The sequence below is a fragment of the Aquarana catesbeiana genome, linkage group LG01 (genome assembly GCF_042186555.1).
Source record: "Aquarana catesbeiana isolate 2022-GZ linkage group LG01, ASM4218655v1, whole genome shotgun sequence".
Taxonomy (NCBI): Eukaryota; Metazoa; Chordata; class Amphibia; order Anura; family Ranidae; genus Aquarana; species Aquarana catesbeiana.
The window spans coordinates 653,747,096-653,766,988 of NC_133324.1; the positions used below are offsets into that span (position 1 = coordinate 653,747,096).

At 44.6% G+C, this 19,893-nt stretch overlaps 1 protein-coding gene across 1 annotated transcript in view; it reads right to left on the reverse strand.

The window, feature by feature from the left end:
• Positions 1-19,893, reverse strand: part of DNAJB14 (DnaJ heat shock protein family (Hsp40) member B14) — a 70,554-nt gene that overhangs the window by 24,049 nt on the left and 26,612 nt on the right. Inside the window, exon 3 of the mRNA XM_073601502.1 lies at positions 10,606-10,751. Within this exon, the coding sequence (XP_073457603.1) occupies positions 10,606-10,751 (146 nt within the window). The remainder of the gene's footprint in view (positions 1-10,605; positions 10,752-19,893) is intronic.

Sequence of the window (19,893 nt, forward strand, 5' to 3'; positions counted from 1 at the left end):
CCTGCTAAACAGTACACCAAGGAAGGAAGGAAGGAAATTGGGTTAAAGAAATGTCAAGAAATTGCCCATCTTCTCCCATACCCCTCCCTAAAAATAAATAAATAAAATTTAAAAAAAGAAATAAATAAGATAAAATCGGGAGAAGACGGACAACAGCTTAATCCCATTTCTTGACATTTCTTTAACCCAGGGATTTGAAGGATAAATGCTCACCACACCCCAATCAGGCAGCTCAGTGGAGTTCCTCACACCAAACACTCATCCAGAGAATTACAGGTAAGCCCAGTATGCAGCAAATGTCTTAAAGCCCACCTAGAAATAACATGTGGTGGAGAACCTAGACATCCTGGGCCGTGTGGATCAGTTTTTCCATCTCCTCCATGTTATTGATCCTGCGGAACCACTACCGTATCGTGGCGGTGTCAATAGAACGCCAGCGACAGGGTATACATGGTTTAACCCCATTGATCATGCACATCGCCAAGGATTTATTATACTCTCCTACAGTGAGAAAAATTGGATTTTTGACTTACCGTAAAATACATTTCTCTGAGTTCATTGACACAGTGCTCCATTATTCAGAACCATAGGGTTATATCGCCTCCTACAGGAGTAGGACACTAGTCAGAAAAAAGACTTGGTTTTGCCTAGGCAGAAAAAAAAGACTTGCCCCTGTTGAAGACTATTCAGTCGAAACGCGTAGGGCTAGCATTTTCAGCTTCCCACATTGCCATTTTTAATCTTTTTGTGATCACTTATTTATATGGTTTTTATCCAATAAATCCTTTTTTTTTTTTACCTACACTATGTGGAGCTTCCTTTTTTCTTTTTCCATGGCCCCATTTTGAACTGCTGTCTTTGGATTTTCCTGGTCCGGAATTGGAGGACGTATGCAGGAGCTGTTCGACTTCCACCTGTGATCATCGCTTCCTTTCTGTGACCGTGGCCTGTGGTATACCATCTGGCTGGATATCACGGGAGATCATCCCCTTATGCCTATTTGACGTACTGCTATACAGTATGTGCGTCCTACAGATCCGGTAAGGGTATCCATTTATACTCATTGGAGATCTATGTGCTGTGGTATCTGCTGTTGCCTTCCCATTTGAGTGCACACACGCCTCCCAGCATCTGTTACCCTCCGTTTGGAGAAGACACCTTTCTTTACCTCACATGTTATGGACTTTCACCATTTGCTGTCCTGTTTTTTTATTTGGACACTCTGATTAAAGCAGGGCTTTTGCCTAGCTTTTCACATTTGATGGTGTTATATGTATATGTTCAATAATTATTTTGTTTTTTACATATGTGTCTAGTATATACTGGATACTCCTAGCGCTGCACTTTTTTTTTTTTTTTTCCTACAAAAAACCAAAGACTTGACTGCCCATAAGACTTGCCTATGGGCAGTCCTTGATACACCTCCCCTCTCTGCTATAGGCCTTCAGTTTAGTAACAAGCAGTGTCAGAAATATCAAAACTCCTTAGAGGGGTGGGTGCTGTGTCTGTCAGTGAACTCAGAGAAATGGATTTTACGGCAAGTCAAAAAATCCCATTTTCTCTTCCATTCATTGACAGACACAGCGTTCGATTATTCAGAACCATAGGGACATCCCAAAGCAGTGCCAAACATGAGGGGTGGGACAACAAAAAATACCAAGACTAACACAAGAGCCAACCAGGTAATAGGAGCTCAAAACACAGAACAACTGAAGCCCAACCTGAATAATACACCCTCAAGAGGGATTAGACCCTCTAAACAGCGGCCTGCAAAACCTTGCAGCCAAATAAAGCATACTCAGATGCCAGCACATCCACTTCATAGAATTTTGTGAAAGTACACCGAGGACCAAGGGGCCGCATTTCAAACTAGCGCAGCTGACGCTGGAGGACGGAAGGCCCAAGTAGAATGCGCCGCAACAGGGAAAGGAGGAACCCAACCCCTGATACAATAGGTCAGAGTCGTCTGTCGGATCCATCCATAAAAAGGTCGCAGAAGAAGCAGACAGCCCCTTTTTTCTGGCCCGTCCGTGATCAGTCAGACCTTCGAAAAGACTCTTTGGCTGCCAAATGTACCTGAATTGCCCGAACACATCGAGTGTATGTAAGGTAAATCCCTTAGGAAATTGTGACCTGGGACACAGGGAAGGCAACACAATGTCCTTACTCAAAATAGAAATCAGAGGAGGGAACGACCGACAAGGGCGAAGAACAACCTCATCTTTGTGGATCACCAGGTAAGGTGTATGGCAAGAGAACGCCTACAGTTCCTACACTCTGCGAGCAGAGGTGATCGCCACCCAAAAAGGCCACGTTCTGGGACAAAGTAAGCAGAGGAATCTCCCGAATATTTTCAAAAGGGAGGCTTCTGTAGAACTGAAAGCACCAAGAGCAGATCCCACGGCAGTAGATTAGACTGCACCGGCGGAGGCCCTTGATTAAAAAGTATGCAGGTTTCCTGGCTCAGCCGAATCCGATTGCCCAGAGACCACAAGCAATTTTCCCATTATGCCAGGATCTCCCTTGAAGGGAGTGAGTATGGAACCACCTCGAAGGTAGATACCATCAGGCCCAACACCCGCATGCAGTACCACAGGAAGGCCACCTGCTAGACAACAGTAGATTAAGCGCAGCATGCAACTTCTGGAGTTTGTCCAGAGGAAGAAACACTCTGGCCAGAGTTGAAGCCAGAGTCAGGCCCAGATAATAAAATTTTCTGGAAGTAGCCAGAGCAGACTTCAAGTAGTATAGAAGCAAACTGAAATCTGTGGTTTGTATAGCAAGCTACGTCACCCCTCAGGATAGCAGAGGACTCCACTTGCAGAAGAAGGTCGCCCAGGCAACCCAGGACCGCAATCCCCCTGCTGATGTAACCATGCCAGAATCGGGTGGCCAACACCTTTTGTGAATACCTGAGGAGTGGAGGCGAGACCAAAAGGACAACCGCCACGAGCCGATAATGCTCTTCTCCCACAGTAAAACAGAGGAAATGTTGGTGTCGGACACATATTGAAATATGTAAATAAGCATCCGTGATGTCGAAAGAAGCCAGAAAGTCCCCATGATGAAGGCACGCCACCACCATGTGGATGGACACCATTCTGACCTTTGTTACCAACACAAAGCAGTTCAGGGCCTTGAGGTCCAGAAATGAACGATGAATGTACTAAGCCCTCCTTTTCGGACTGTGAACAGGTTTGAATAAAAAAAACCTGAAACCGTTCTGGCACTGGAACAAGCACACCCTGAAGCAACAGGGCTTGCACAGCCCCAAGGAGAACTGCAAACGAGCCAGTGACAGATGCATAAAAGGAAAGAAAAAACCCTTTTCAGGGGTCAAGGCCGGAACACTAGGACACGGGTGAGGGCGCACCTGCATGCTGAAGGGGCCTTGTCCGCAGGTCTAGAGAGCCCCGCTCTCGGCTTGCCAGACCAGGTCCGTTGCATGCCAAGAGGGACCACATCTGCTACGAGAGTCTTTTCCTCATTTCAGACTGTGGAAGAGATGTACACTTCCCTCCTGTGAGACTCGCAATGATGTCATCGAGGGTAGCCCCAAACAGACAATTGCCTTGAAATGGTAAACCAGTCAGTTTTTTTTAGAATATACAACAATCGGTGTAGCGCTGGACATAAGAGTGTAACTGGTGATTAGAAATTAGTGCACAATCTCTGATAATGCTAGGGTGTAATGCCGAATAGACAATGTAAATACACCAAAAATAATCATCTAAAGCTTATATCTATACAATACGTGATGATATTCCTTTTAAATATGGGACCATGCCAAAAATAGGTATATGTGAAAAAAATAATAAAAGTGAATAATGAAATAAAAAGTTCAAAAAAGTGTCCCAAATAACAATGTGTAAAATCCAAAAAAGATCCGGAGGAAGATATATTGCAGGATTCGGGAATATTCGATCCACCTCCCGTGCAGCCCACCACCAAATGGTAAAGATGAAGGCTTACCAGAAAGCCTGCGACCGCCCTTACTCAGGGGGGTCAGAACAAGCTTAGTTGTGGAAATGTCCAGGGATGATGGAGCCTCCGAGTCCTCTCTCACTACATCGGGCAGGCAGCCCACAGCAACGGGGACCCCGAAGTAGAAGTATGCTCACAAGAATTCCCTCAATGTTTCTTCTCGGAAAAGGTCAGATATAAATGAGCCTCAGATCCCAAGAAAAAAATAGAATAGGACTCCAGTAGTGTAGATTGAAAAATTGGGGGCAATTTATTATAACTAGACTGCAGTAAAAGCATTTAAGACAAAATGACAGTAACAGGAAGGAAAAAACTCCTTTAGCGGTTTAAAAACAAATCGCGCATGCGCATCAACGTTGTGACCCTACGGCCGTTTCGTCACAACTGACGTCATCAGGGGTACGTGATTGCGTACGCGCATGCGCATTAAATAGCTTAACTGCGCTGCCAAAGACGGCGCTATTGGTTGCACAATTGGTTGGACATTTCCACAACTAAGCTTGTTCTGACCCCCCTGAGTAAGGGCGGTCGCAGGCTTTCTGGTAAGCCTTCATCTTTACCATTTGGTGGTGGGCTGCACGGGAGGTGGATCGAATATTCCCGAATCCTGCAATATATCTTCCTCCGGATCTTTTTTGGATTTTACACATTGTTATTTGGGACACTTTTTTGAACTTTTTATTTCATTATTCACTTTTATTATTTTTTCACATATACCTATTTTTGGCATGGTCCCATATTTAAAAGGAATATCATCACGTATTGTATAGATATAAGCTTTAGATGATTATTTTTGGTGTATTTACATTGTCTATTCGGCATTACACCCTAGCATTATCAGAGATTGTGCACTAATTTCTAATCACCAGTTACACTCTTATGTCCAGCGCTACACCGATTGTTGTATATTTGATCTTTGCCTTATATCGAGGTTATAGTGTTTAGCAGCAGGATTTTACTCAATTTTTGTCACTCACGATTCATCTATTTTTCACATCTTCACATTTATGCACGTAGCGCGGTTCCTTATTTATTTATAGTTTTTTTTAGAAGCCTAGCCCGCAGACCTGCTCCCCCTCTCGGTATGTCAGCCGGATCTTTAAAAAGGAGATTGCTCTACCGCAATCATGGTTGCCCTGCGCAACCTGGAGACAGGGGGATCCACTACTGGTGGAAAATAAATTCTTTGAGGAGGGACCCCGCAAGGGGTACCTCACAGAAAAGCATCTTTGGAACCACAAAGGGGCGCTTTGGACACTCCCATTTTTTTACAGACAAATTTTCCAAAATAGGAGGGAGAAGGGAAGGCTTTCGCCGTGCGAGGCAGCTTATGGGTGCCAGGGGGACCGGCACCTCCGCCACATCCACATCCTCCATCTTTAAAGTTTCATATACACAGGAGGTAATAAAGGCGACAACCAGCACCCTCTTGTGTGCCACTGCAGTTGTGGCAGATCATCCTCACTAACTGACAGGACAGGGAGCATGGCCACCACCCCACAAGGTGGGCCACGTCCACGGCGGCAGAGGCAGATATAGGATCAGTCGAGACCGATGAGGCAGCCACCGATAAGCACCACCTGTGAAAAACACAAAGAACTCAGAGGGGGGCGCTGACAGACCTCTGCTGCCCCACACAGGGGACCCTGGCCGAGACCCAGCACAGGGGGGCGCCTACTGATGCCTCGCACAGGGGGCACCATTGGACCCCTAACAGGGGCACTGGCTAAGACCACGCACAGTTGGCACCACTCGACCCCTCGCAGGGGGCAGTGGCTGAGACCCTGCACAGGGGGTGCCTACAGATGCCCCGCACAGGGGATACCACTGGACCCCTCACAAGGGTCACTGGCTGAGATCGCGTACAGGGGGCGCCTACGGATGCCATGCACAGGGAGCACTGGCTGAGGCCCTTCACTGGGGGCGTCCACTAAGGCCCTGTACAGGGGGCGCCTATGGAGGGCACACTTAAAGAACCCCCCAAAGTGGGGGGGGGTCGCCTTCAGAGCCCCCACAGCACCGTCCCTTTGGAAGAAAGTGTCCGGCATGGCCGCGTGGATTAGTAGGCGCCAAAGCTGTGACCTAAATTTTCGGCTGCCCACCGCGAGAGCACAGGTCCGCGCGGGGGGGACCGGACCAAGCAGAGCCGAGGAATCGAGGGTTGATGCCCACAACAGAAAGCGGCGGCCTCCGCCGCCCGCTCTAGGACCGCCCCCACACGTTGCCTGGTCGGTAGGCCACAAATTTCGTGGAGGGCCACAGGGGGCAAGGATCCACAGATGTCTGGTCACCCGCTCCCTAGGCCCCCCCTCCCCCATAGTGACAACCCTGGAGGGGTGGTGGACAGAGTGTCCGAAGCACCCAGGACAGAAGCCTGGGCCTCACCTGGAAAAGGGGGGTGTGGAGGAGAACCACAGAGGGACTGACCATCCCAGGGAATGCCCGCGCCCCACACCACTCCAGGGAAGGAGAGGTGGAGGCCCCATACCCAACCAGTGAAGCGTACGTGTAATGCTCCCAGACAGATCCTTCTCGCCACCGAAGTAGGGGGCTGTTGGCCAGGAGGGACGCTGCGACACAGGCCAAGACAGGGTCGTAGGCGACCACACGAGAGAGTTAACTCGCAGGGCCAGCCCCCATCCAGTGGGGCTATGTTGTGGGTGACCTAGCGTGTAGCTGCGGTCTGCATGTGCTCGCTGGCCAGACTGGGGGGACCACTGGATCTAGATTATCTAGCCCGTTGCCCAGTCTGACAGTAGATTGTAGACCTCACAGGAAAAAATCCAAGAAAAAAAAAAAAAAAAAAAATGTAGTTTAAAAAAGCAAAAAAATTGCCAGGACCAGAGATCCCGGCAGGGAACTAGGTCCTTACTCCTGACTAGGCAGAAAAAAAAAAAAAAAAAAAAACTGAAGGCCTATAGCAAAGAGGGGGGCTGGTGTATACCACCTAGGACTGCCCATAGGCTTAGCCAAGTCTTTTTTCTGCCTAGTGTCCTACTCCTGTAGGGGGGCGATATAACCCTATTGATCTAAATAATGGAACGCTGTGTGCCTGTCAATGAACGAAAGAGAAAAAAATAATTTGATCTCCTGCTGTTTTGTGTGTTTGCCCACTGACAAAAAAAAATGATCAGTCTAATTTTAATGGTAGGTTTATTTTAACAGTGAGAGACTATATAACAAAAATATCCAGAAAAACGCATTTCAAAAAAGTTAAATTGATTTTCATTTTAATGAGTGAAATAGGTATTTGACCCTTTCGCAAAACATGACTTCGTACTTGGTGACAAAACTCTTGTTGGCAATCACAGAGGTCAGGTGTTTCTTGTAGTTGGCCACCAGGTTTGCACACATCTCAGGAGGGATCTTGTCCCACTTCTCTTTGCAGATCCTCTTCAAGTCATGAAGGTTTCGCAGCCGCCGTTTGGCAACTCAAACCTTCAGCTCCCCTCATATTTTCTATGGGATTAAGGTCTGGAGGCTGGCTAGGCCACTCCAGGACCTTAATGTGCTTCTTCTTGAGCCATTTATTCATTGCCTTGGCCGTTGTGTTTTGGGTCATTGTCATGCTGCAAATCAATGACCCATTTTCAATGCCCTGGCTGAGGAAAGGAGGTTCTCACCCAAGATTTGACGGTATTTGACTCCATCTATCGTCCCTTTGATGTGGTGAAGTTGTCCTATCCCATTAGCTGAAAAACACCCCCAAAGCAGAACGTTCCCACCTCCATGTTTGACAGTAGGAATGGTGTTCTTGGGGTCATAGGCAGCATTGCTCCTCCTCCAAACATGGCGAGTTGAGTTGATGCCAAATCGCTCAATTTTGGTGTCATCTGAACACAAAGCTTTCACCCAGTTCTCAATTATTCAGATGTTCAATAGCAAATTTTAGATGGGCCTGAACATGTGCTTTCTTGAGCAAGGGAATCTTGTGGGTGCTGCAGGATTTCAGTCCTTCATGGTGTAGTGTGTTACCAATTGTTTTCTTGGTGACCATTGTGCCAGCTGCCTTGAGATCATTGACAAGATTCTCCCGTGTAGTTCTGGGCCAATTCCTCACCGTTCTCATGATTATTGAAACTCCATGGGGTGAGATCTTGCATGGAGCACCAGACCGAGGAGGATTGACAGTTATTTTGTTTCTTCCATTTGCAAATAATAGCACCAACTGTTGTCACCCTCACCAAGCTGCTTGGCGATGGTCTTGTAGCCCATTCCAGCCTTGTGTAGGTCTACAATCTTGTCCCCGACATCCTTAGACAGCTCTTTGGTCTTGGCCATGGTGGAGAGTTGGGAATCTGATTGCTCCTGTGGACAGGTGTCTTTTATACAGGTAACAAACTAAGATTAGGAGCCCTCCTTTTAAGAGAGGGCTCCTAATCTCAGCTCGTTACCTGTATAGAAGACACCTTGGAGCCAGAAATCTTGCTGATTGATAGGGGATCAAATACTAATTACACTCATTAAAATGCAAATCAATTAATAACTTTTTTGAATATTTTTGTTATTCTGTCTCTCACTGTTAAAATAAAAATACCATTAAAATTATAGACTGATCATTTCTTTGTCAGTGGGCAAAGGTACAAAATCAGCAGGGGAACAAATACTTTTTTCCCCCTCACTGAAGAAAGCGTGGAGTGGTGGAGAAAATATTGAGCTGGCGTGAAGTCCAGCACGTAGGTCGTAACTTTAGCAATTATACTGTGTACTTGTGTCCAAAAGGGCTTAAGTCTGGGGGCACTTCCACCATACGTGGAGCATGGTTCCAACTTCCTCTCCACATCGCCAACAAACTGGAATCTGAAGGGTAAGACTTGTGTAGCAAGGAGGGTGTACGATATCACTGAAAGAAGACCTTGTAGCCATTCTCCTGTGTGGCAACTATCAGCAAGCTCCTAAAGTGGCAAAACACACACACACACACACACACACACACACACACACACTATTCTCAAATGTAGACTACAGTGAGAATGTAACTATGCCTACTATTTAATATGTCATAAGCATACAACATGAGAACAGCTTTCCAATATACCGTATATACCCAAGTATATGCCGAGTTTTTCAGCACTTTTTTTGTGCTGAATGTGCCCCCCACCTCGGCTTATACTCGAGTCAAGCACTTTTCTGCAGCAGAAAATGACATTTTCCGAACCGACTTTGGGGCCCAGTATCTCGGGGCCACTTGGTGCTAGGAACCCCAAATCTGGTGTTCAAACCCAGTGCAACTAGCACTACAACATATCCAAATCTGGGGTTTTGTAGCACCAAGTGGCCCCGAGATACGGAGCCCCAAAGTTGGTTCGGAAAATGTCATTCTCAGCTGCAGAAAAGTGCTTGACGTTTTCCGAACTGACTTTGGGGCCCGTATCTCGGGGCCACTTGGTTCTAGGAACCACAGCTTTGGATATGTTGTAGTGCTATTTCCATTGGGTTTGCACCCCAAATTTGGAGTTCCTAGTACCAAGTGGCCCGAGATACGGGGCCCCAAAGTCGGTCAACTGTGTCCATCTGCAGCAATGTCATTTCAGGACCCTTTGGGTCCAGAGACCCCAAATTTTGGCTGCAGCTAGGGGGCATCTAGGAAGCCTTAAAGTGGAGTTCCACCCAAAAATGGAACTTCCACTTTTTGGATTCCTCCCCCCATCCGGTGTCACATTTGGCACCTTTCAGGGGGGAGGAGGGAGCAGATACCTGTCTAATACAGGTATTTGCTCCCACTTCCTGGCATAGATCACCACGGTGATTGCAGTGACCTAAGCCTACTCTGTCCTCCTCCACCGCTGTATTCTGTGAGACACAGAATACTGCAGGGACCTGAGAGGACGCGCAGCGCGACTCGCGCATGCGCAGTAGGGAACCAGGAAGTGAAACCGCACAGCTTCACTTCCTTATTCCCTGACCGAGGATGGCGGCGGCAGCAGCCGAGAACTGAAGGACGGATCGGCTTCGGCTGCCAACATCACGGGCTCCCTGGACAGGTAAGTGTCCATATATTAAAAGTCAGCAGCTGCAGTATTTGTAGCTGCTGGCTTTTAATAAGTTTTTTTCAGCGAACCTCCGCTTTAACTACCGAGTTTGAAGTTCGGGGGACCTATGGCTGCAAATGGGCACAGTGAGGCTGCAAATGGGCATTGTTGACCCTCTTTTCCACTTACAGTAGCTGCGCATTTCTCACCCTAGGCCTATACTCGAGTCAATAAGTTTTCCCAGTTTTCTGTGGAAAAATTAGGTGCCTCGGCTTATATTCGGGTCGACTTATACTCGAGTATATACGGTACTAGTGTTTATCAGAAATGTTAAAATGACGTGAGATGGGACTTTATATCATGCAGTAAAAGTGGCATTGAAAACCAATGAAAAAAAAAAAAAAAAAAAAAAAAAAAAAAAAAAAAAAAATCGGGCTGTATACGACCTGTGAAAAATTCCACTTCAAGTCCTTGAAATGTCATTCCTCCACAGCAGCATAAAAAGTTATTTTAAGATTGTGCTGTGAGGGAGAATTTGATGCTTTTACAGAAGTTCTGCATTGCAAGCCTCTCGGGAAGGTGGTGCCGTGACATAGCATGCTTCTACACATGATGTACAAACAGGCCAACAAAAAACACATACACTTACTTTTAAAAGCATCTGTAGCCCCAGGTGCATGGTTTTTATCTGGATGAAATTTTAGTGCAAGTTTCCTGTAAGCTTTCTTTAGGTCTTCTTCTCCAGCATCATTACTCACACCCAGAACTTCGTAATATGTTTTACAGCTCTTTATCCTGAAAAATGACAAACACACTTAGTATGGTAGAAACGTACTATTGGTAAATCATTGACCAGTGGGCCAAAGTTTGTCTATGCACTCACTGCCACTAGTTTTGAGGCTTCAAATCAGCTACAAGGAATTCACAACAGTTTGAAAAATTGTATGCATTTCCTGAATATACACATTTGTACCTTGATGCATACCTAAAAAGTTTTACTCTTTTTAATGCCATCTGTGTCCCTGTTGGAGAGATTAACCCTCAGTAACTGGCCTGACCACCTACGGCTCCATTCACACTAGCGAGACTCCAAAGTTGCATGATTTACAGTGCATACAATATTATATATAAAATAGTGGTTCAGTTATCCTGACTGGGCGTCATATGATGTCCAGCAGCATAAACCGGGGGCGCGCAGCGATCGGTGGTGTGGTATGTCACTCTGACACACCGCATCTCTGATCATGGTAAAGAGCCTCTAATGGAGGCTCTTTACCACGTTATCAGCTGTGACCAATAAACCAGGAAGTGCCGGTAATCAGCACATTGATTATCAGCGCAGCCCCCATCAGGGGTGCCCACAATGCCAATCAGTGCCCATCAACTGCCAGTCAGTGCCCAAAGTGCCAATCAGAGCCCATCAGTAACGCATTGTCAGTGCCGCTTTACAGATGCCCATCAGTAATACCTGTCAGTGCCACCCATCAGTCCCCATCAGTGCCGCCTATCAGTCCCCATAAATTCTACATATTAGTGCCTCCTTATCAGTGCCCGTCAGTCAAGTAGAAAACATTTTATAAAAAAAAAAAAAAAAAAAAAAAATTTCAGGTCTTTATTTTTTGTTTTAGCAAACAAAAAACCCAGTGGTGATCAAATACCACCAAAAAAAGCTCTATTTGCGGGTAGAAAATGATAAAAATTTAGTTTGGGTGCAGCATTGGATGACCGCACAATTGTCATTCAAAGTGTGAGAGCGCTGAAAGCTGAAAATTGTCCTGGGCGGGAAGGGGGGGGGGGGGGGGGGGGTTGAGTGCCCTGTATAAAACTGGTTAACCACTTCAGCCCCTGAACAATTTACCCCCCTTAATAACCAGCCTATTTTTTGTGATACAGCACTGCATTACTTTAACGGACAATTGTGCGGACATGCGAAGCTGTACCCAAATAAGATTGATGTCCTTTTTTCCCCCACAAATAGAGCTTTCTTTTGGTAGTATTTGATCACTTCGTAGTAGTATTTTTTGCACTAGAAACAAAAAAAAAAAAAAGAAGAAGACAGACAATGGCGGCAATTAGCGATTTTTAGCGGGACTGTGATAGATCAGACACCTAATTGACACTTTTTTTGGGAACCAGTGACATTACTACAGTAATCAGTGCTAAAAATATGCACTGTTACTGTACCGACACTGGCATGGAAAGGGGTTACACCAGGGCCAATCGAAGGGTTAAAGGAGAAGTCCAGCCTGAGCTCATTTGGCTGGGCTTCTCCTATGGGTCACAGGAGTGCAAATTTGTTTTGCACTCCTGTGACAAGTTTTCAGCAGAGAGCCGTCTAAAGTCTGTTTTCTGCTGATGTCACACAGATCATTCCAGGCAGCACGTTATCCTGACTTTGGAAGTCTGGATCCACCAGGTGCCTGGACTGATAGCAGTCCTATCTTTTAAAATACTATAAAAGGATAAGGTATCCCCATAGCCTATACAACCCCAAATATAGCAGTCTCAGTGAGCCACTGAGATGGCCACTCCCCTCCCCCCACAGCTCAACGCTCCAATGAGTGTGGAGGAGCAGAGCAGAACAGATGCTGACTGACAGGGAGCAGCTCTCCGCTCGGGGAGGTGAGAGAACCGAGTCATCGGTGATGTTCGGTTCTCAGTTTAGGAGGCGGCAGGGGACAGATGCAGCATTGGTCCGATGCTGCATCCACCTAGGTAAGTATGATTATGGGAAAACAAAAAAAAAAAAAAAACAAAAAACAGTGTGGGGGATGGACTCACTAGATGAACAGAGTGATCCGTGTCCCTGATTAGCAGGAACACAAGATCACTTTGTTCATCTCTGACAGAACATAGGTCTGCCTTGTTTACATAGGCAGACCACCATTCTATCGCTCTGTGGAGCGATCGCGGGTGGCCGGCGGACATCGCGTCTGCCAGACCCGCCGATTGGCTCCCCCTCTGGCCAATCAGCACGCCCACAGTATCTATTGCACGAATTGCCGGACAGGTACGTCGTTTCACGCAATAGGGCCACCCTGACACAGTATATATGCGGTGGGCGGTCTTTAAGTAGTTAGATAGAATATGCTCATGTCTAATGAAGGCCATACACATACTGGTTCATCTCTACGTATATTCTTATTATGACTAGCAATTATTGTTAGGGTATTTAAATTAACCATTTAATGACTGATGTTTCAGGACTGAATCAAAGTTGGAAGCAACGGAGTAGATTATGGAAAATTATAGTTATTTTCAAGCAGTTGCAAGGTGTATTATTCAACCGTCTACTCAAATTATTCCTTTTTGTTTAATTTGCATTTACCCACACAAATTTACCATTTGTGTTGCACTGAATGACTGCCTTAGATATTAGGGATTGTCAGATTGAAAAGTATATTGCAAAAAAAAAAAACCCTCAAGTTTACACAAGCATTCCCTGAAATCGTGGCAAAATCACGCAACTTTCAAGTCGGGGCAGTGAGAAAGGGGCCTAAGTGATGTCACTATTGTGCTGCTCACGCCTTGCTGCAGGCATACCTTGGCTCTACCAAGATGGCAATCTTCCCACAGAGACAAGAGCACAGAAGGCATGGTATGTCAGTAATGGAGAAGAAACAAGCTGCAGGGAGATCAGACTGTCAAAATAATATAGTCAGGAGTCTTAATACAGCAACTGTAAGAGTCCCACCACATGACAATGCAAAATGTAAGCCGTGCGAGGAGATTGGCACATTGGCACTGCGGCGATCCCTCCAGACTGCACTGCACACCATCCGCTGGTCATCTGACAGTGTTTATAAACCATGCTCAGAAGCGGGATAGGCCCCTTTTACACGAGCGGACCAAATGCGTCTCCGTTTACACTTTACAACCACCTGCATCCAATACGGTCCACCAAAGACGAATGGGGTTCCCCATTCGTCTAGCGAATCGAATGACAGTTGGATGGAAGCAGACAGGCGGCCCATTTCCATCCAACCGCCCCATAGAGAACAGCAGGCTTTGTCCACTCTGCATAGCAGACACGGATCTGTCATCCTCCTGCTAAGCAGGGATCAGCAGACAGAGTCCACCCAATGTGAAAGGTGCCTAAGATGGATACATACAAAGTAACATTTTTACTTTTGATCTGCATACAATGTCAGTTGAAGCGAGATAGAGAGATAGAGAGATAGAGAGATAGAGAGATAGAGAGAGAGATAGAGATATATCATACACCGTATTTTCCGGCGTACAAAATGATCTTTTACACTTAAAAAAAAAAAATAAATAAAATAAAAAACACAGCCAAAAAGCAGTTGCTGTCTTATACGCCAGGTATACAATGCAGCCGGCTGTATGTGCGGTAATACTGTATGTAGCTTCGGCTACACAAAGTATACACCGCTGAGCCAATCCTGGCGAGCGATTTAGTCTATTAATGAATACAGATCCTGCGCAGATTGGAGTAACAACCTCTGCCAATCCGAGCAGGCTACATACAGTAGCCTGCTCGGATTGGCTTTGAGAGTCAGAGAGGTGCGGGCTGATGATGTTACAGCCTTTGCCAATCCGAGCAGGCTTTGTATTCATTAATAGAATACATTGCTCGCCATGAATGGCTCAGCGAGGTATGGCTCCAGCAAGAAGGAAATACGAAGCCTCGGAAGAGGGGGGGGGGTCGTCTTACACAGTGAGTATAGGCAAAAACTGTAGAAATGCAGTAAAATTAGGGGGGTTGTCTTATACACTGGAAAATACGGTATATGTATATATCTCAATTTTACACCTTATTAATTCCTAATTTATAGCAGGAATACACTTTTTCCAATCGGTCTTTTTCATTCAAAATATCGATATTGGGTATTACTTGCTAGGCATCAACGAGTAGAAAGTCGGACGATCGTTCGCAGAACGAAAATTTTTGTCCGATTTTCTTATCGTATATTCCTGCCATTACCCCAATTCCTTCTTCCCCCTAGCTAAATATTTTCCGTCTTTTTTTTTTTTTTTTTTAATTTGTGTGCTTTTATATTTTAAATGCAAATATGCTAAAAAAAAAAAAAATCTTTTCTTTCATTTCAAAGTAAATTTGTAATGCAATGCTGGTACCAGTTCCTTTCATTTTTAGATTTACATTCATCGATGGAAGGCATTAAAATCGTTTTTGTAAGACAATATCACCAGAAGATTCGGATTACTAAATAATCGGCAGTTATTGCGGAATAAAAACAGGCTTATAGCATAATGTAAAAATTTCTCTGGTCCTTAAGCAGCGTACAGGTGTAAGAGCTGAAGAAATTAAGATAATAAGACATGTGAATATAGGTTTTCTTTATTTTAGAGAAAAACATAAAAGAACTCCAGCAATACAGATCAGTTTTTCTGGCGACATTCATCTTTTGTAGAAATCATCATTTCTTTATTCCGAGACAAAAGGAATGTTGGACTCAGAAAAGCACATTTCTTTAGGCTGTGATCTCATGAGTAAGGTTGCTGAAGGAGAACATCTCAAGCCCTTTAAAGGAAAGTCCCTAACCTTGAGCTACAGTAACCTTGAACAGGATGTTCAGTATGGTTTCATTTTGTCTTCTCTAAAGGAAATCTACTGAAGGAGGACATAAAGAAACATCCCCAGATACACATATAGGCTCTTGCAGGTGATTGCAGAAGAAACCAATGCCACAGTGATTATGCAAGCCTTGCAAAAGTATTGCAATTGTCAATACCCAAAAGGACAGACACTTCAACATTTCTTAGCTGCCACAGAAACATTTATTAAAGATTGGTATATATTCAAAATAAACAATTTAGACCAGTATAACTAAAATTAAGTGGCAGTTCACACCACAAAATGCCCACACATTTTTAACACATATTTTTGCTGCGTTCCAGATGATTTTTTTTTGGCTGCCAAAAATTATCTGCGTTTTTGGGGAGAAAAAGAAAAAAAATAAATAAATAAATAAATAAAAGGAAAGAAGATGCCAATAATGGACACCGAAAATTATCGGCTGAAAATAGGATTATCGCAGTTTTTCCGACAAAAAAAAAAAAAAAAAAAAAAGCCGATAATAAATTTATATTGATGTTATTAATTAAAAATTTGATTATAAACATAAAAAAATATATTTAAAACCATCAAGTGCATCCTGAATTTTCAGTCCACCACTACTTTTTTTGCACTGTACTGGGGTCCAGGGCGTTGTTGATGCGTTTACTGTGTTCCAGTACAGTTCTGTGCAGGAGAAATGAGGCATGTTCTAATTTTTATTTCTGAAACCAGAACGTATGGAAACCGCAAGCTCTGGTGTGAACTATGCCATTGAAAACCATGAAACCTACTTTCTATGCGTTTTGAAGAGAGAAGAAGAAGAGAGAAGAAGAAGAAGAGAGAAGAAGAAGAGAGAAGAAGAAGAAGAGAGAAGAAGAAGTTAAGCAAATTAGTATGTATTTATTTAGTATTAGTAGAAATTTGTATGTAACATGACATCAAGTTATATATAATTATCATAGTCCAATATAGGAAGGCTAGTCAAAGCGATTTTAACCCCTTTAGTGCCACTGACTTACTGTATGTCAAATGTTGGTGGCAGTTGGGGATTTTACACACTAACTCACCTGCTGTAGTATGTATATGCTTTACAAGCCAACTATCAACTTTCTGATGAACAGCCATCCAATTGCTTTTACTGAGCCTGGGGGGGGGGGGGGGGGGAGTGCTCTGATAGACCCCTGATGTCACAAAGACATATCAAATAGGGACTTTTGGTCCTCTATGTGATATACACCGATAAGCCAAAACATTATCACCACTGACAAGTAACATGAATAACATTGATTCTCTTGTTACCTTCAGAAGTTTGGTGGAGTCAATGCCTTGACAGATTATGGTGGGTAGTTATATTATGTCTGATCGGTGTAAAATCGGATTTTTTCGTCATACTTGAGTGTAAAATCCTTTTCTTGGAGTACATCACGGGACACAGAGCAACCAAAATTAAGACTATATGGGTTATACGCCACGTACTGGTAGATGGACACTGGCAGATAGTAAAACAGGAAGTCCACCCTTATATAACGCCCTCCTACACAGGAAGGACCTCAGTTTTGTAGCAAAGCAATGCATATCCCAAAAAAGATGGGAGGGACCTCTGTGTCCGGTGATGTACTCCAAGAAAATGATTTTACAGGTAAGTATGACGAAAAAAATCCTATTTTCTTTATGGTACATCACGGGACACAGAACAACCATAAAAATGACTATATGGGGTGTCCTAAAGCAATGCACTTGAGGGGAGGGAGACACAATCACAGAAACTGCCACCTGAGAAGGACATACTGTGGCCAAAGCAGTGTCCTCCGTGGCTTTGATATCTATCTGGTAAAATTCTGTGAATGTTGATCCAGAGGAAGGGGTTTTTCCCCTTCCTCTGGATCAACTGTGGGTATAGAACTGGATATATGAAATTGTTTGATATTTATTTTTATGGTTGAACTAGATGGGACTTGTGTCTTTTTTCAACCCAGCTATGTAACTATGTATGAACAAAAGACCATGTAATGGCCTTAAATCCTGAGCCACTGACACCTGATGGCAGATGGCCCAAGATGCCCCCACACACCTGGTAGCGAGCGCTTTTATAAAAAAAAAAAAAAAAAAAAAGGTGTGGGGGACCTTGCCCTTTCAGGCCATAGGCTTGAATAATTAACTGGCAAATCCAAATGAAAATAGTTAACTTGGATGCCTCTTGCCTATCCTGGGCTCTACTGGCAGCGCAAACCAGGATCCCTAACCTGTACCGACAAATCAAGTAATTCTGACCGCCACAACTACCTCCAAAGTATGCAGTGATCCAACTCCTGCCAACTTAGGATTAGAAAAGAAGGCAAGACGTGGGGGTTGATTTACTAAAGGCAAATCCACTTTGCACTACAAGTGCACTTGGAAGTGCAGTCGCTGTAGATCTGAGGGGAAGATCTGAAATTAGGGGAAGCTCTGCTGATTTCTATCATCCAATCCTGTGCAAGCAAAAATGCTGTTATTTATTTTCCTTGCAGGATTCCCTCAGATCTACAGTGACTGCTCTTCCAACTGCACTTGTAGTACAAAGTGGATTTGCCTTTAGTAAATCAACCCCATTGTCTTGATTCTAGTGAAAACTAGACACCATTGTAGGCAAAAAAAAATGGATAAGGACGCAACATCACCTTTTGACGTGAGACCAAGAACGGCTCCTTGCATGGAAGAGCCGCCAACCCTGACACTCCACTTAGTGAAGTGATAGCCATCAAAGAAGCCACTTTCCGAGATAAAAGACCAACAGAATCCCCCGATTGGTTCAAAAAGTGGTTTCTGCAAGGACAGTCAAGATCAAATTCAAGTCCCCAGGACACAAGAATGGCCTGACAGGTGGGACTGTCTACGTTACGCGCTGTATGAAGTATGAATCAATGAGTGAGAAACAACAGCCTCTGGGGAAAAGGAAAAAAAAAAAAAAAAAAAAATGTATAGGGACGAACTCTGAGCCTTAATGGTACTTAAGGCCACTCTTCTTTCCCCTACCGATTGGAGAAAGAAAAAGAAGAAGATCTCCCACACATATTTCTGCGGTTGCCACTTCCTGGCATCACCCCAGGCAAAAAAAAATTTCCAATTCCTGTAATTGAAGTTCCCAGAAGCTGGCTTCCAGGGCTCAACAGTGCTGAAATACAGGACTCAAGACCATTAGGTCCTGCTGGACTGGGAGAGTCCAAGGAGCAACCCCCGCAAGACTTGCTATATCAGTGTACCAACCCTCGTGGGCGAATTCGGCTAACATTATTATCAGTGTTATTCCCTTCTGGATTCTTCGCAAAAGATGTGGCAAAAGAAGATGAAGTCAAAACAGAGGGAAAGCATCAAGAAAGGGAGAACTGGTCCATAAGGCATTACCAGTGCATCTACCCCTATTGCCAGTGGGACCCTTGTCCCGGAAACAACCTGTCCCAATTTTTTCTAGAACTGTAGAACTTGGAATCTAGTAGATTCACCTGCAGAATTCCCCCTGCCACTATTCTGTACCTGGAATATGCACCGACGATGGAGACAGCACTTGTGCTGTCCCAGACAGAACATGGTTCACCTTCCTAAACCGCCAGACTACTGGTGCCACCCTGGTGTTTGATATCTATGCCCCTGCAGAGGTTTTTCTGGATAGAACCTACAACAGGTTTGTACCATAATCCAGAGCAAGGCGTACTGGCCAAAAGCTATTTATGGGCAGTATTTTCTCCTGTGGAGACCAAATCCACTGAACTGTAGCCACCCTCAAACCAAATGGAGAAACTGGCATCAGCGATTATCTACCAATACCTGAAAGGAAGAATTCAACTTTTCTAGATTGAAAACCATTAACCATCAATCTTTAGCTGTGCAACATACCGAGAACAGAGCCCTTTGGCAATCCAATGCCTGGATCTTCAAGTTCCAGACAGAGAGAACGATCCTTTACCAAGACCTAGAGTAGGACTGTACATAAGGAATATGCTTCGACCTAGATACAGCTTCCTACTGCAAAATGTATCGAAGGAAAATCTGGACCAACTGCTTCCTGAGCATAAGTTATTGAGGTATACAGAGATTGACACCCCCTGCCTCTTTAGCATGTCCAGCACCGGAGCTAGGAGCTTTGTGTACCTCAGAAGCTGTGGCCAGCACGAAGGATGGTCACACAAAAGAAAACAGATGACTTTCCACTGCAATTACAGAAATCTTTGATGAGACTGGAAACAACCTGGCACATGAAGCTGTGCGTTTCCTGATAATTATGGGCCCCACAAACTACCTCTTGCAGAGAGGTCATCACTGAACAGACCGAGCCTATCTGAAACAGAAGGACTCCCAGCGGATTAAGATCTTAAGATAGACCTCATGTCCCTATTCAGTTTTGAAGCTGCTACCATCTGTTTT